This window comes from Oncorhynchus mykiss, chromosome 11 (genome assembly GCF_013265735.2).
Source record: "Oncorhynchus mykiss isolate Arlee chromosome 11, USDA_OmykA_1.1, whole genome shotgun sequence".
Classification (NCBI taxonomy): domain Eukaryota; kingdom Metazoa; phylum Chordata; class Actinopteri; order Salmoniformes; family Salmonidae; genus Oncorhynchus; species Oncorhynchus mykiss.
Window position 1 is genome coordinate 20,879,845 of NC_048575.1, and position 18,268 is coordinate 20,898,112.

At 41.9% G+C, this 18,268-nt stretch overlaps 1 protein-coding gene across 1 annotated transcript in view; it reads right to left on the reverse strand.

The window, feature by feature from the left end:
• dok6 (docking protein 6) overlaps positions 1-18,268 on the reverse strand; it is an 80,885-nt gene that overhangs the window by 44,340 nt on the left and 18,277 nt on the right. Inside the window, exons 2-4 of the mRNA XM_036935154.1 lie at positions 15,452-15,559; positions 8,604-8,718; positions 457-576 (exon numbers count right to left, since the gene is read on the reverse strand). Of these exons, the coding sequence (XP_036791049.1) occupies positions 457-576; positions 8,604-8,718; positions 15,452-15,559 (343 nt within the window). The remainder of the gene's footprint in view (positions 1-456; positions 577-8,603; positions 8,719-15,451; positions 15,560-18,268) is intronic.

Consider the following 18,268-nt stretch of genomic DNA (forward strand, 5'->3'; position numbering starts at 1 on the left):
ACATGGCCTCAGCCCCAGCAGATATAATCTCATTCATTTTTGTGACAAGCTTCATTATGAGGGGAGCCAGTGATGCACAGCACCTCTCATTAGGCCAGGAACACAGCCACACACACATACACGTGCACATGCACACACGTGCACAGATACACACTCGAAAGTACATATACGCATGCACGCACGCACACACACATAGATAAAGATGCACACAAACACACACACTGACCTCTGTTGCACTAACATTTCTGGGCTGGTAATGAAACCGTCTACAAGTGCTGGGATGGTTGGGGGGGAAATATCGACCCAAAATGGTCTCTGTTGGCAGGGACTAATTGGAGACTCACCGTTTCCCTATCACAAACCTCTGAGGACTCAGTTGCACTCAAACATATCCAGTTTGGGGCAGGATTGACCCAAAATGGCCTCCATTAGCTGGGGTTCTAATTGGGGACTCACCGCTCTGCTCCCGCTGCACCCCCGCTGCTAACAGGTCTGGTTCTCCCAGGCTGATGTCATTCAGTCGGCTTCCTAGGCACTCCACACACAGCAGCTTGTACCACTCCTCTGCATCCAGCTCTAAACACAGAGTTAAAACAAGAGTTAAACACACAGGCAGAAATACACACTCCACACACAGCAGCTTGTACCACTCCTCCTCATCCAGCTCATACAAAGTTAGAAAAGTACACACACACACACACACACACAGATGAATCATACAGCATGCACTGTGGACTAAAAAAGCCCCCCGGACGTGAGTATCAGGTAGTGGTAACCTGGAGAAAATCAATCTGATTGATTCTCTGCTGATGAAAAGAGTCAAGCAGTTCATGAACACAAAACACCAGATGAATGCTGCATTTCCTCTCTCTCCTCTGCTATCCCATCTTTCTCCCCTCTGACCACTCTCAACACTGCCCTCCCTAACCCTCTCTCTCTTCCCTCTCTCCTCTCCTCTCTCCTATACTGTACTCTTACAGCACTTGACCACCATATACCCGGCCATCAATTATTTGTCCCAAGCTAAATCACAAGATATTGTACATAGAGCAGATTTCTAAAGGACCATAGAGTTCTGTCTCTATTCTTTTTTCCCAATAAAAACTGGAGCATTGTGGTAACTGTGACAACCGCAATCTGTACTGTACTTCTAAAGCACATCCAGTACAGATCTGGGATCAGGCCATAAAGCATTTTTTTCTCGGATAGATTTGATCAACAAGCAGAACACAGGGGGATCAACTGACATTCTTAACACCAGAAAATCAATAGCTTATTATCCCAATAGGGTGATATAATTAAATGGTGGGAAGCCTGGGTGTAGAAAACAATTAACAGGATTGATCTCTAAGGAAATTGTGTGAATGCATCCGAAAATAATTATCTCGGAGCAACAGTGACAATCTTTTAATCAAACCCATACAAGTCGATAATATCTCCACTCTCTTAATCAGTTACACACACCTTATCTCTCTCCGAGGCACACATGCACACACAAACAGGAACAGGAACAGGAAGATGAACATGAACACACACAAACACATACGCTGCCGTGTGCACAAGTCTCGAAAAGCTCAACTCTGGCACTCTTGGCAGTGGTGAGGGAAGAGGAGGGGTGTTATTGAATTGTTTAATTAACCACTAAGTGGAGGCTGATGGTTTCATGAATCAAATTCTCACTCCCTCACACACCAAACAGAAAGACAGTTGTTGGTGAATACCAATGTCTTCCTCTAAAGATGGAGAAAGCTCTGTTTACAATGGAAAGTAAGATTCCAGACTGTAGAATGTGGATGAGAGTTACTGAGCTATGAAATGAGAGTCAGACTGAGTTGTTTATCTGTGTGGTGTCTACTTCTCCCTGGTCTCTTCCCAAAGGAGCTCCAGGACATGGCACTGTGGTCACTGATGTGTATAGAGATGCATGTGGAAGTGTGTGTGTGTGTACACTCTTAAAAACAAAAGTGCAAATTGGAACCAAATAAGGTTATTGAGAGTGATGCCATAGGGGAACCCTTTTAGAGTCTCTGAAGAACCATAAATGGGATGGTTCTTTGAAAAAAACATTTGGGGATTTTTATTTGCATAGTTCCCAGGATGCCTTTCGAGTTAATTTTCAAGGTACTTGTACCACTCATGACGTTTTGCTAGTGACAGAGACATGGTTGTTGATTTCATTCATTAAAATGTAATTCTTAAAGACAATACAGCCTAGTTTTACCCTAATACAGTGGCCTGAAACTCATAGTTTACAGAACACACAAGGCATGCAAGTCACACTATGCTGGCATGCAAGTCGCACTATGCTGGCATGCAAGTCGCACTATGCTGGCATGCAAGTCGCACTATGCTGGCATGCAAGTCGCACTATGCTGGCATGCAAGTCGCACTATGCTGGCATGCAAGTCGCACTATGCTGGCATGCAAGTCGCACTATGCTGGCATGCAAGTCGCACTATGCTGACATGCAAGTCACACTATGCTGGCATGCAAGTCACACTATGCTGGCATGCAAGTCCCACTATGCTGTTATGCAAGTCACACTATGCTGCCATGCAAGTCACACTATGCTGGCATGCAAGTCACACTATGCTGGCATGCAAGTCACACTATGCTGGCATGTAAGTCACACTATGCTGGCATGCAAGTCACACTATGCTGGCATGTAAGTCACACTATTGCAAAATAAGGTGTAATTCCAATTGGAATCCAGCCAGATTAGGGATATACACCATTTAGAATTGTATTCACCCGCAACCTGCATTTGGAATGATTTTGGGTGCAATAAGTCCAAGTAACAGATTGGAACAGTTTAGAAAAATGTATGTTATTTATATTTGAGCAGCATAAGTTTAATTAATCAATAAACATATATGCAAAAACATTGATATTGAAAGAAACAATTCTGAAAATCCACCTGCAAAAGAGCATGCTGGGGAATATGATAGTGATGGCCATGGTTTTGGTTCAACTCTACTCTATTTACTCAACTCTATTAACACCAACTCTGGGGTTCTTTTACACCACTGATTAACTCTTGAATCAACCCTAGAAATGTTACACTGAAAACTCAACACTAGTTAACACTGGACAATTTGCTGTGTGCTATGAAATGGACATATTTGCAGGCTTCAATAGACATTTCAAGAACCTTTAAGAATTCTGAAGAACCGTAGATGCCACATCAAAAACCCCACACTTAACTCAAAGTTTTTTTTTATGCGGCAACAGTTCTCCAAGGAACCTTAAGAGCTGAGGAAGACCCACTTAAGAACCTTTTTTCAGTGTACAACTGGGCAGTTTATCTGAGAGGGAAATGGGTAAAGGGTCTGTTCCCTAGACTGACCTTGCCTGAGGTTGTGGCCTTGTTCATCCACACACACACACACACACACACACACACACACACACACACACACACACACACACACACACACACACACACACACACACACACACACACACACACACACACACACACACACACACACACACACACACACACACACACACACTGATAAATCTCTGTACTTAAGAGCCTCTCTTGGTCCATTTCCTCCCTTGCTGAGCCTGTGTCCTCTGAGTGTGTCTGAAGTCTAAACTCACACACTGTAAGAGCTGCCGAGTGGAAAATCACATAAACAAACACTTTATCCGAGAGGCAGCCTGGACAACACACAGGGAAAGAGAAGAAGAGGGAGCGTGAGGAAAATGAGAGGCAGGGGAGAGGTAAGAGAGAGAGAAAGAGAGAGAGAGAGAGAGAGAGAGAGAGAGAGAGAGAGAGAGAGAGAGAGAGAGAGAGAGTGAGTGAGAGAGAGAGAGAATGAGAGCGAGAGAGAGGGTGGAAGAGATAAGAGAGCTAGACATCAGTAAAAAAAAAACTAGCAGTGTGAAGGAGCAAGAGGGAGTGAGAGAGAAAAGAGGCTGACACTGGCACAGTACCACAGAGAGAGCACAGGAAGTGAAGGACACTGGGAGGGCAGCTTCCTGCATGGGGTGGACATGGGAGAGAAATAGAGAAAGTGTGTGCGTGCGTGCCTTAAGGCTGGCCGACATGGCCAAAATATCATATCATGATATTTGTGAAGGTATGACTGTATTTGACAGTATTTTATTATTTTTTTTAAAATAAAAGTTGCAGATATGCTTCATAAGTAGTGCGTGACTTTAGCGTTGTAACAAATACCTTCTAAGTGGTTTTAATGGGGCTTTCTCTCTTTTAATTGTTTTATACTGTTCAATCAAAAAAACAATCAGCCTACATGTACGTAGTAATTACTACATTTGTTTTGTCTTTGTATGTCTCTATTTTGTGAAAAATGTACCGTTTTCTTTATCAGAATAGTTACTCTCCTCTATAACTACGTTTCCATCCAGTAGCGACAGATTTTTATGCAATTATTCTCAAATCTGCATAAAAACAATATGCCCACTTTCCCACCAGAGATGCGCTTCCATCAAATGGACTTGTTTCTGATGAAAGGCTGTACGTGATGACGTAGCTGCACATCAAAATACCTTTGTGGTTCAATTCCCATGTACTGCATAAAAAGTGAAATGGGTTTCCATGGCAAATTTCTACTCTACTGAGTGGTTTCCCACAGACAATGTTGGGTTATATAGCGAGTGTGCCCACGTTGGTATTGACAAGTGCGCTCTAGCCAACAGCTTGCAGATACAGTGCGGGTATAGCCTACATCAGTGGTTCCCAATGTTTATCGGTTACTGTACCACCAACTGAATTCTGCTCTGCTCGGAGTACCCTTCAAGTACCCCCTGCGGATAGGCCAAGTCCCCCCAGAGTCCTAGTAACACTTGCATACATTATGAAATTTTTATAGACAAAAGAGCAAGATCATTTTTTATTTGTCACCAGAATAAGACTGTCACGTTGGTATAAAGGGTTCGGGAGACAGGCGCAGGAATGCGTAATAGGGGTTTAATTTACACCCAAATTATGGCGCGCCATGTAAAGGCATGGGGACGAAGACCAAACAAACACTATGCAAAACACAGGGTTGAAACCCAAACAAAAGAACGAGGAGTACCTCGAATAAATACACATGTGCACAATGATTAACACACGGGACGAGACCCGTATTCATCTGCACAATTCACAAGGGCACAAAAGCCAAAACACACTGCACAGGTACTCACATGCACCAACGGACATAGTAACAATAATCGAACAGCCCAATGGAACCCAAAGGGCACACTTATACAATAACTAATCAGTGGGAATAGGGGACAGGTGTGCGTAATGAAAGCTCCGGAGGGATCCGTGACAGAGACCCTCAGTATTTATTGGAAAGGACCCAAATCGTAGTTGGTGGACCACACAACATCGCGTGACTCCAAGTTTACTTCCATATGATTGGTTATCAATCAATATTTATCAATCAATATTTACACATTAGCGTTTACACCAACATTTCTAGCATAATTCACTTTACAGACACAAAATGATCCCAGCTTGTCTAGCATATTTAGTTTCAGCACTCAGTTATTACATTTAATAAACCAAACATTGATATACTGTTACAGTGGGGCAAAAAAGTATTTAGTCAGCCACCAGTTCTCCCACTTAAAAAGATAATTCTCATCATAGGTACACTTCAACTATGAGAGACAAAATGAGAAAAAAAAAAAATCCAGAAAATCACATTGTAGGATTTTTTAATGAATTTATTTGCAAATTATGGTGGAAAATAAGTATTTGGTCACCTACAAACAAGCAAGATTTCTGGCTCTCACAGACCTGTAACTTCTTCTTTAAGAGGCTCCTCTGTCCTCCACTAATTGCCTGTATTAATGGCACCTGTTTGAACTTGTTATCAGTATAAAAGACAACAGTCACACTCCAAACTCCACTATGGCCAAGACCAAAGAGCTGTCAAAGGACATCAGAAACAAAATTGTAGACCTGGACCAGGCTGGGAAGACTGAATCTGCAATAGGTAAGCAGCTTGGTTTGAAGAAATCAACTGTGGGAGCAATTATTAGGAAATAAAAGACATACAAGACCACTGATAATCTCCTTCGATCTGGGGCTCCACGCAAGATCTCACCCCGTGGGGTCAAAATGATCACAAGAACGGTGAGCAAAAATCCCAGAACCACACGGGGGGACCTAGTGAATGACCTGCAGAGAGCTGGGACCAAAGTAACGAAGCCTACCATCAGTAACACACTACGCCGCCAGGGACTCAAATCCTGCAGTGCCAGACGTGTCCCCCTGCTTAAGCCAGTACATGTCCAGGCCCGTCTGAAGTTTGCTAAAGAGCATTTGGATGATCCAGAAGAAGATTGGGAGAATGTCATATGGTCAGATGAAACCAAAATATAACTTTTTGGTAAAAACTCAACTCGTCGTGTTTGGAGGACGAAGAATGCTGAGTTGCATCCAAAGAACACCATCCCTACTGTGAAGCATGGGTGTGGAAACATCATGCTATGGGGCTGTTTTTCTGCAAAGGGACCAGGACGACTGATCTGTGTAAAGGAAAGAATGAATGGGGCCATGTATCGTGAGATTTTGAGTGAAAACCTCCTTCCATCAGCAAGGGCATTGAAGATGAAACGTGGCTGGGTCTTTCAGCATGACAATGATCCCAAACACACCGCCCGGGCAACGAAGGAGTAGCTTCGTAAGAAGCATTTCAAGGTCCTGGAGTGGCCTAGCCAGTCTCCAGATCTCAACCCCATAGAAAATCTTTGGAGGGAGTTGAAAGTCCGTGTTGCCCAGCAACAGCCCCAAAACATCACTGCTCTAGAGGAGATCTGCATGGAGAAATGGGCCAAAATACCAGCAACAGTGTTTGAAAACCTTGTGAAGACTTACAGAAAACGTTTGACCTCTGTCATTGCCAACAAAGGGTATATAACAAAGTATTGAGAAACTTTTGTTATTGACCAAATACTTATTTTTCACCATAATTTGCAAATAAATTCATTAAAAATCCTACAATGTGATCTTCTGGATTTTTTTCTCATTTTGTCTGTCATAGTTGAAGTGTACCTATGATGAAAATTACAGGCCTCTCTCATCTTTTTAAGTGGGAGAACTTGCACAATTGGTGGCTGACTAAATACTTTTTTTGCCCCACTGTATGTATGGTAAAGTAAAAATCCAAACTGGTCGGTATATACTAAAATGCGGTTCACCGCCCAGCCCTAGTGTGCATGTGAGTGCAGAAAGTGAAGGACCATGTGTTGGACACGGGGGACACATCCCTCCATATGGCAAGGGACTCCAGGAAGAGGGAGGGAGGGGTCAGCAGTGGAACTGTGAGCTTTGTGTGTTTGATCGTTTGTTTGTTTGTGTGTGTGTGTGTGTGTGTGTGTGTGTGTGTGTGTGTGTGTGTGTGTGTGTGTGTGTGTGTGTGTGTGTGTGTGTGTGTGTGTTTGTGTGGGAGAGAGATAAAAAGAGAGAGAGAGAGAGAGAGAGAGAGAGAGAGGAAGGAGAAAGAGAGAGAGAGAGAGGAGAGAGAGAGGCGAGAGAGAGGAGAGAGAGAGACATAGAGAATGGTGTGAGGGGAGAGGGAAGTGAGTGGAGATAGAGTTCACTGCACCCCATAAGGCACATAATCTATCCCCTGAGATCCACTGCTACAGCTCACATCAGAACATCAGCACATCAGCACACACGCACACGCACACACACTCACTAAAATCACCTGCAACTTGTCTACAGCAGATCACTGTCCTTGTTTGTTTGTGTATGTCTCTTCCACCCAGTGCCCAATTAACTACTGTTTACTTCTCTGTTTGTGACATTACAGGAGAGGAGAGGAGAGAAGAAGAAAGATAAGAGAATAGGAGAGGAGACGAATGGGGAGGGGAGGATAGGATAGGATAGGAGAGGAGAGGAGAGGAGAGGAGAGGAGAGGAGAGGAGAGGAGAGGAGAGGAGAGGAGAGGAGAGGAGAGGAGAGGTGCTAATATCTCTACAGGACCACTGCTCACGCTATTTATCTCTCATCCCCAATGTCTCTCTCTCTCTACCTCTAATTCCTTTCACTCTCATTCACTCTTCCCAATCATTCTCTCTCTCTCTCTCTCTCTCTCTCTCTCTCTCTCCCTACCTCTATCCCTATCCCTCTCATACACTCTTCCCAATCGTTCTCTCTCACTCTCTTTCCCTCCCCATCCCGTTATCACTATGAATCCAATATCCATCCTCCTCTATCTCTCCGTGTTTCTCTTTAGTTCTCTATAAAGACTCTTAACACTATTAACTCAGCCAGTCCCTGCAGCAGAATTCATTACAACCTATCAGATCACAGCATTCTGCTCTACCAGGACCCAGAGGATGCAACCATATATATATAATACCCAAGTACCCCTCCACACAAACCCACACACACACCCACCCGTCTTAGCTAATACAGTACAGAATCACATGTCTGGCGCTTGGAATACCTTCAGCACTCAATTGTCTTTCTCTTTCTCTCTCTCTCTCTCTAACCTTTCCCTTCTCTGTTCTTTTCTCTCTTCTATTGCTTTCTCCCTCTCTCTCCCCCGTACTCTTCATCCCTCCCTCCTTCTTCATCCACCATCCCTCCCTCCCTGCTTCCCTCCGTTCCCCAGCGTTGCATTGCTTACCTGACTCACAGGCAAATGTCTTGGAAGTCTCGTCGTAGAAGACGATTGCCATTGCGTGTTTCTTGGTCTCCCGGGGCATCCGTGTAATGTTCTTGATATTGTGAAGCTCCGTGATCTAAGACAAACAGAACAACAAAACATTAGCCAAATCAACAAGACGACAGCTGAGGGGACAGGTCACGGAAACACCGTCTAGTAATGTTAGCTTTTCTTGTTTTTCTTGTCTGAAAAAGTTGCCGAGATAAATTCGTTGTTCGACTTGCTCCCTTAACTGATCATTTTTCATCTTAAATTACTATTGGTGATGTTCTGTACATGCAGAATTGCAAAACAAACTTTAATTGTATCATATTTATTTACACAATATTCATATTTCATCAACTCTGTTGAAAGGAGCTATATGAATGCAATTCATTACCACTACTATCGTTTTATTTAGGGAAATCAAAGGAAATTGTGTGAAGAAGACCATTTATATTGTGTAATGGACTATAACAAGCTTGTCATATACATTATGGATCAACTCAGTCTCCTAAATGACAGTTTGGATTTCCATTGGTCTGGCTCTAACTAAAAAAACAACAAGAGCAATTGGTGAAACTGCTTCACTTTGCACACGGCCAATAAAGATCCAATCAATACTCAGGAGCAGAATCAAAAGCTCCTAAATCATGTTAACTCTGGGAGTTAACAGTCATTTAATTGAATATCTTGTGCATTTATAGGACTGTTTTCTTCAACAATCCTCTCTGTTCGCTGCTGGACAGATAAGAGCCATTACATTATTGTAGAGCGCTCGCTCAGAGCCAACCGTGGGCACAATGCCAGCCTGATGGGAATGTATTACGTGGGCTCACTGCCGTATACTGTAGTAAAATGTGTGTGTGTGTGCGTGCGAGTGTTCGTCCCTGCGTGCGTGTTTCCTATATAGTAAAAACCTGACTGTTAGAGATCAGTGCCACGAGCCATGCTAACATGCAGAATAAAGATTTCTACATTTGATTCGATTATTGCTAGTGAAATAAATTAAATTTTCCATGAGCATTTTCCGTTCAAGACTGTTGTGAAACTGCATCACAAGGCAGTGTGATGATGAGGTTGTACAAAATGTATTGAATACCATTATCCTCAGTGTTCATTATCCAGACAATAGCATTGATACCATCTGTTTGCATCGCTGATGTGAGGAAGTGAATAGGAAGTCAATATGGTTCATATCTTAACCCAGAAACATAATTATAACACAGAACTGGCAGCAAAAACCACATCAGCACTGGAGCCTCCTCTCCTCTCCTCTCCTCTCCTCTCCTCTCCTCTCCTCTCCTCTCCTCTCCTCTCCTCTCCTCTCCTCTCCTCTTTGATGATCTTCTCTTTCCTCTAGGAACATAGCCACAAAGCTATTGTCAAGAATATAGCCCAAAGGCATAAACTCTCTAAAAGTTACTTCTCTACAGTTTACTGCTTATTTATTTACGGTTTATGAACCAAGCCATTGGTAGCATCATATGGCTGCAAATGCCTTTGTCAAAAGCTCATGACATAGAGGCAGCCAAAACATCAAACAAGTGAGACAGGGAGTGGGTCCTGCTGAATTATTTTTGGGAATTATTCAGTTGTATACACCGAGTCAATATTCAGGTAATAATAAGGAATTCCCCTTGACCACACCCACAAATTGGGGAAAACAAACGTTATTTCCCAATGACACCCAGTGTAAAAGAGACAACTTTGTCGTCGTTTTTTGTTTAATGTGCAAAACTCATAGAGACATACCCCAAGCGACTTACAGCTGTAATCGCAGCAAAAGGTGGCGCTACAAAGTATTAACTTAAGGGGGCTGAATAATTTTGCACGCCCAATTTTTCAGTGTTTGATTTGTTAAAAAAGTTTGAAATATCCAATAAATGTCGTTCCACTTCATGATTGTGTCCCACTTGTTGTTGATTCTTCACAAAAAAATACAGTTTTATATCTTTATGTTTGAAGCCTGAAATGTGGCAAAAGGTCGCAAACTTCAAGGGGGCCGAATACTTTCGCAAGGCACTGTATGTGTGTGGAAAACATTAAATCACAGGTAATACATTTCACTTGTTTAATATACTCAGTTTGTACTGAAAGTCCATTCCCTACTTGTAGCTGTAAAATCCGTTTGTTTGTGTTGTTGGGAAGCCCTATGATATAAAACGTTCTATGTAGTGAGAACGCTCCGGAGCAGGCAATGTTGAAAAGTCATCTTTAGACATGTTGTACTTTTCTTAAATCTAGTTTTGTAATTTATTAAAACAAGCAGACAACAAGAAAATTGCTTTGAAAAAGGTCATGTTTTAGCTGTGACCTAGGTAACCACAGGTTATTTTCCTGACAGGTGGGCGTGGCCGCAACGTTCTATCTACGCAGCACCCTTCGAAACACAAAAGCAAATCCACTGTTGTTGTTGTTGTTGTTGTTTTTAAGTTTTCTCTAGAGCACTGTTCTGGAATCCCTCGGATGAAACCTTTCCTAATCTGTGTGGGGATTCTAGGGAAGCGTTTTCATGTGCACTGGGGAGCACTGTGTTGGAAGCATTATCAGGTGCACTGGTGCATGTGTTCTGTCATCACTCACTTTGCTGTGGGTAGCAGACATCTCTAGGAGAGGTTAACACTACACAGGCATTTCAATTTGATGGAATTATGTAGTATACAAAGTTACGTAGCTATTGCAAATCAGCATAGGCCTCCAGTCAGTCAACCCCTTGATGAGGTGGGGAAGTGACTGATAACTAATGATAGTGTATTAGACAGTGTGTTATAGCCTCTCATAATACAGCCACATATTAAAGAGCCCAGACACATCAAACACTCTGGTGTCCCAGCAAGTCACTATCTGAGGCCACATCTCCTCTCCTCCCATCACTACAGCAGAGCCACTTAACTCACTTAACATCATCCTTGCCACTGATAATGAGGCCTAATTGGGGTATTTTCAAAGGGTTTAATAAGTGGGGAGAGATATATTATATTCCAGATGATCCTCCTCAATGGAAGAGAAAGACCCCGCAGGAACGAGATAAAGCGTCCAAATGTGCCATAATAGATTCCGAACAGCAATCTTTACCCCATGTGGAATTATTTTATGAAAGACAAATACAATCATTTTTTGGGGTCGGTTTGTGCGTAATAGGATTTAACCGATTGATGTGTAATAAAATAAGTGCTTGGCAATATTGTCTGAGGGGAAATGGTGGTTCGGGCTTGTTATTGGGTAAAAATGAGTTGTGTCTAAGTTGTGATGGGAGGCGGTGTCGTTAAAAGGGTCGACAAACTCAGACAAATGAATTTCTGTCTGGCGTTGTGCTGCGTCTAAAAACATATCTGTCTACTGAGTGTACCCTTCATATCAAGACAGAAATATTTTGGAGAGCCAATGATGTGAATATTGATATGAATATATATATATATATAGAAATACAGAAATATTTTGGAGAGCCAATGATGTGAATATTGATATGAATATATATATATATATATATATATATATATATATATATATATATATACAGTGTATATATACAGTGTATATATATATACATACAGTGCCTTGCAAAAGTATTCGGCCCCCTTGAACTTTGCGACCTTTTGCCACATTTCAGGCTTCAAACATAAAGATATAAAACTGTATTTTTTGTGAAGAATCACCAACAAGTGGGACACAATCATGAAGTGGAACGACATTTATTGGATATTTCAAACTTTTTTAACAAATCAAAAACTGAAAAATTGGGCGTGCAAAATTATTCAGCCCCTTTACTTTCAGTGCAGCAAAGTTCAGTGAGGATCTCTGAATGATCCAATGTTGACCTAAATGACTAATGATGATAAATACAATCCACCTGTGTGTAATCAAGTCTCCGTATAAATGCACCTGCACTGTGATAGTCTCAGAGGTCCGTTAAAAGCGCAGAGAGCATCATGAAGAACAAGGAACACACCAGGCAGGTCCGAGATACTGTTGTGAAGAAGTTTAAAGCCGGATTTGGATACAAAAAGATTTCCCAAGCTTTAAACATCCCAAGGAGCACTGTGCAAGCGATAATATTGAAATGGAAGGAGTATCAGACCACTGCAAATCTACCAAGACCTGGCCGTCCCTCTAAACTTTCAGCTCATACAAGGAGAAGACTGATCAGAGATGCAGCCAAGAGGCCCATGATCACTCTGGATGAACTGCAGAGATCTACAGCTGAGGTGGGAGACTCTGTCCATAGGACAACAATCAGTCATATATTGCACAAATCTGGCCTTTATGGAAGAGTGGCAAGAAGAAAGCCATTTCTTAAAGATATCCATAAAAAGTGTCGTTTAAAGTTTGCCACAAGCCACCTGGGAGACACACCAAACATGTGGAAGAAGGTGCTCTGGTCAGATGAAACCAAAATTGAACTTTTTGGCAACAATGCAAAACGTTATGTTTGGCGTAAAAGCAACACAGCTCATCACCTTGAACACACCATCCCCACTGTCAAACATGGTGGTGGCAGCATCATGGTTTGGGCCTGCTATTCTTCAGCAGGGACAGGGAAGATTGTTAAAATTGATGGGAAGATGGATGGAGCCAAATACAGGACCATTCTGGAAGAAAACCTGATGGAGTCTGCAAAAGACCTGAGACTGGGATGGAGATTTGTCTTCCAACAAGACAATGATCCAAAACATAAAGCAAAATCTACAATGGAATGGTTCAAAAATAAACATATCCAGGTGTTAGAATGGCCAAGTCAAAGTCCAGACCTGAATCCAATCGAGAATCTGTGGAAAGAACTGAAAACTGCTGTTCACAAATGCTCTCCATCCAACCTCACTGAGCTCGAGCTGTTTTGCAGTAGGAATGGGAAAAAAATTCAGTCTCTCGATGTGCAAAACTGATAGAGACATACCCCAAGCGACTTACAGCTGTAATCGCAGCAAAAGGTGGCACTACAAAGTATTAACTTAAGGGGGCTGAATAATTTTGCATGCCCAATTTTTCAGTTTTTGATTTGTTAAAAAAGTTTGAAATATCCAATAAATGTCGTTCCACTTCATGATTGTGTCCCACTTGTTGTTGATTCTTCACAAAAAAATACAGTTTTATATATTTATGTTTGAAGCCTGAAATGTGGCAAAAGGTCGCAAAGTTCAAGGGGGCCGAATACTTTCGCAAGGCACTGTATATATAGTTGAAGTCTGAAGTTTACATACACTTAGGTTTGAGTCATTAAAACTAGTTTTTCAACCACTCCACAAATTTATTTTTTTGGCAAGTCGGTTAGGACATCTACTTTGAGCATGACACAAGTCATTTTTCCAACAATTGTTTACAGACAGATTATTTCACTTACAATTCACTGTATCACAATTCCAGTGGGTCAGAAATTTACATACACTAAGTTGACTGTGCCTTTAAACAGCTTGGAAAATTCCAGAAAATGATTTCATGGCTTTAGAAGCTTCTGATAGGCTAATTGTGTAGTGTATGCATAACTGGCTGCAGGGAAGTCAGGCGCAGGAGAGCAGAATTGGGTAGCAAACGGAGCCCTTTATTACGGCGAACAGACACACGGCACTGAGAACAATAAACAAATACGGGTTACATAACCCGGGCCAAACCAGTCTGACGTGCACATACACGTGCACATACACGTAACAAACAATTCCACTCACAGACATGGGGGGAACAGAGGGTTAAATACTCGTCAAATAATGAGGGAATGTAAATCAGGTGTGTGGGAAAACAAGACAAATGGAAAATGAAAAGTGGATCGGCGATGGCTAGAAGACTGGTGACGTCGACCACCGAACGCCGCGCGAACAAGGAGAGGAACCGACTTCGGCAGAAGTCATAACAAATTGACATAATTTGAGTCAATTGGAGGAGTACCTGTGGATGTATTTCAATGCCTACCTTCAAACTCAGTGCCTCTTTGCTTGACATCATGGGAAAAATCAAAACAAATATAAAGTATAAACCACCAAAAAAAGCCAGACTATGGTTTGCAACTGCACATGGGGACAAAGATCGTACTTTTTGGAGAAATGTCCTCTGGTCTGATGAAACAAAAATAGAACTGTTTGGCCATAATGACCATCGTTATATTTTGGGAAAAAAGGGGGAGGCTTGCAAGCTGAAGAACACGTGAAGCACGGGGGTGGCAGCATCATGTTGTGGGGGTGCTTTGCTGCAGGAGGGACTGGTGCACTTCACAAAATAGATGGCATCATGAGGCAGAATAAGTATGTGGATATATTGAAGCAACATCTCAAGACATCAGTCAGGAAGTTAAAGCTTGGTTGCGAATGGGTCTTCCAAATGAACAATGACCCCAAGCATACTTCCAAAGTTGTGGCAAAATGACTTAGGACAACAAAGTCAAAGTATTGGAGTGGCCATCACAAAGTCCTGACCTCAATCCCGTTGAAAATGTGCGGGCAGAACTGAAAAAGCGCGTGTGAGCAAGGAGGCCTACAAACCTGACTCAGTTACACCAGCTCTGTCAGGAGGAATGGGCCAAAATTCACCCAACTTATTGTGGAAGGCTACCCGAAACATTTGACCAACGTTAAACAATTTAAAGGCAATGCTACCAAATACTAATTGAGTGAATGTAAACTTCTGACCCACTGGGAAAGTGAGGAAATAAATAAAAGCTGAAATAAATCCTTCTCTCTACTATGATTCTGACATTTCACATTCTTAAAATAAAGTGGTGATCTTAACTGACCAAAGACATGGAATTTTTTACAAGGATTAAATGTCAGGAATTGTGAAAAACTGAGTTTACATGTAGTTGGCCGAGGTGCATGTAAACTTCCGACTTAAACTGTATTTACCTTGTGAAAGCTTCTGAAGTATGCTGCCTTCTCATCTTGGTATTTCTCTAACCGTCTGGGGCCTTTACTGGACGCCTTCTTAAACACCAGCCAGCACCTCTTGAAGATCTGTGGAGAACACATGAGTAACAGAACCATGAGAATACCATCAAAAGAACCCCAAACCAGGGAGATGTTCCCCTGAAGAATCGGGTCAGCCACCCAAACCAGGGAGATGTTCCCCTCAAGAATCTGATTAGAAACCCAAACCAGAAAGATGTTCCCCTGGTGAACCTGATCAGAAGAACCCCAAACCAGGGAGACGTTCCTCCCAAGAATCTGATCAGACACCCAAACCAGAGAGATGTTACCCTCAAGAATCTGATCAGAAACCCAAACCAGAGAGATGTTCCCCTCGAGAATCTGATCAGACACCCAAACCAAAGAGATGTACCCCTGAAGAACCTGTTCAGATACCAAAATCAGAGATGTACTTCTGAAGAACCTGATCAGAAACTCAAACCAGAGAGACGTTCCCCTGAAGAACCTGATCAGAACCCCAAACCAGGGAGATGTACAGTAATAAACAAGACTAAAAACCAGCACGCAATGCAACCTTTGAAGTTTGAAAAAAGACGTAACTGATTACACAGCCAAACAAAACAAAATGCTGACATTGTCAAGGGCATTTTTTATCATAACACAATGAAAGGTATTCATTTAAAACATTGGGCTGAGTGTATAACAAAAAAAAAACCAAAAAAACAAAAAAATGCATTTGATACATTAATAAGCATCTTCACTAATTCATTTTTCCAAGCATTCCAGCCAGCCTGTCTCATCATTTATCTGTGTGGATATTAATCCAGACTCAATGAGATGCTCACCGGTGCATCACCACATCAATAACTCAAAGAGCAAATGCTTTCCTCTCAGTCAACTGAAACTGGGCTGTTTGTGCATTCATCTATTTAGCAATCTAGACCTATTTGTTTGGATGCACTGCTACTGCACAGTCACAGATACACATACACACACCCACGCACACCCCCACAGCCGCACACACACACTGTGTGCCTAAGGGCCACAATAAGGTCAACATCGAAAGGGGACATACTCGCTCAAAAACGGTCCCTAACTCTCACCGTCACACAAGAGGGAGAGAGAGAGACATCCTTCAGTTTATTTCTGTGCGTATAACATTGTAACGACACGACAAAGTCATGTTAAAATGTTGACAGCTGAAATGTCCCGGTGTTTAGTGAGAGATGAGAAAGCAGTGTAATAGTAGCTCCCTTTGTGTTGGCTTTCTCAGAGGTAGCCTACTGATGTAGCTTAGTGAGTATTGATTAGCTGACCAAAGTCTGGGGTACACCCCCCCCCCCCCCCCCCCCCCCCCTGCAGGGACTTAGAACTCTCTGGATCACACACACACACACACAGAGAGAGAGAGAGACACACACAGATAGACAAACACTCACACTGTGTGCCAAAGAGCCACAACAAGGTCAAGATTGAAAAAGGGACACAGACAATCAAAAACTCTTCCGTCTCTTTAAAAAAAGAACTCCACAATCATCTCTCCACTTCATTCTCCTCTGTCTGTCTGTCTGTCTGTCTGTCTCTCTCCACTTCATTCTCTCTCTCGTTTTGTATTTTTTTATCATGAAGGGTACATTGAATAAGACCAGAATAATCCACATCTGAATACCTTATTCTACAGTCTTTTCTTATTCTAGTAGTACATCCATAACCTATATCATCCATAGCCTATATCCTCCATTGCCTAAATCATCCATGGTCTATATCATCCATAACCTATATCATCCATAGCCTATATCATCCATAGCCTATATCATCCATAGTCTATATCATCCATAGTCTATATCATCCATAACCTATATCATCCATAACCTATAACATCCATAGCCTATAACATCCACAATCTATATCATCCATAACATATATCATCCATCATCTATATCATCCATAGCCTATATCATCCATAGCCTATATCATCCATAACATATATCATCCATCATCTATATCATCCATAGCCTATATCATCCATAGTCTATATCATCCATAGTCTATATCATCCATAACCTATATCATCCATAACCTATAACATCCATAGCCTATAACATCCACAATCTATATCATCCATAACATATATCATCCATCATCTATATCATCCATAGCCTATAGCATCCATAGCCTATAGCATTCATATCCTATATCATTCATAACAGAGCAGACACTGAAAGTGAAAGATCCTAAGTCATTGTAACTTTTTACATCCTTATACTACTACCGTGTGATTTACTCTGACTCTGCGATGTCAGTTGAAGATGTCACACATCCCCTCTGTGGTCTGTTAATACTTTATATCTCCCTGACAGCTTGGCTCACGGACCTCTTGGCTCGCATCCACTTTATTATCCTAATATAATTCTTGTATGGCATCCGGAAAGACCAGGGAAGGTGTCCTCTACCCTTAATGGTCTGTGTAAATGCATAAAGCGCTTCTCTGTCTCCAACAGAGTGATTTAAACCAAATACAAATATACAGCTCATTAATGATAAATGCAATAGCTTGAGATTGTTGTGATATTGTGCACTTAAATAGAGCATGTAGCAACTTTGGGATGACTGGAACACCGTTGTGAAAACTGTAGTGCACTTAAAATATGCACTTATCTGAAGTGCACTTATAAGGAGTCAACTATAACTTATTAGGCCTAATACCATATCTAGGGGCTTCATGTTGGAGAAGAGGATCTCTTAACTTCCTGTCTGCGATAGCTAGCTGATATTGATCTGTGTGATGTATGATTA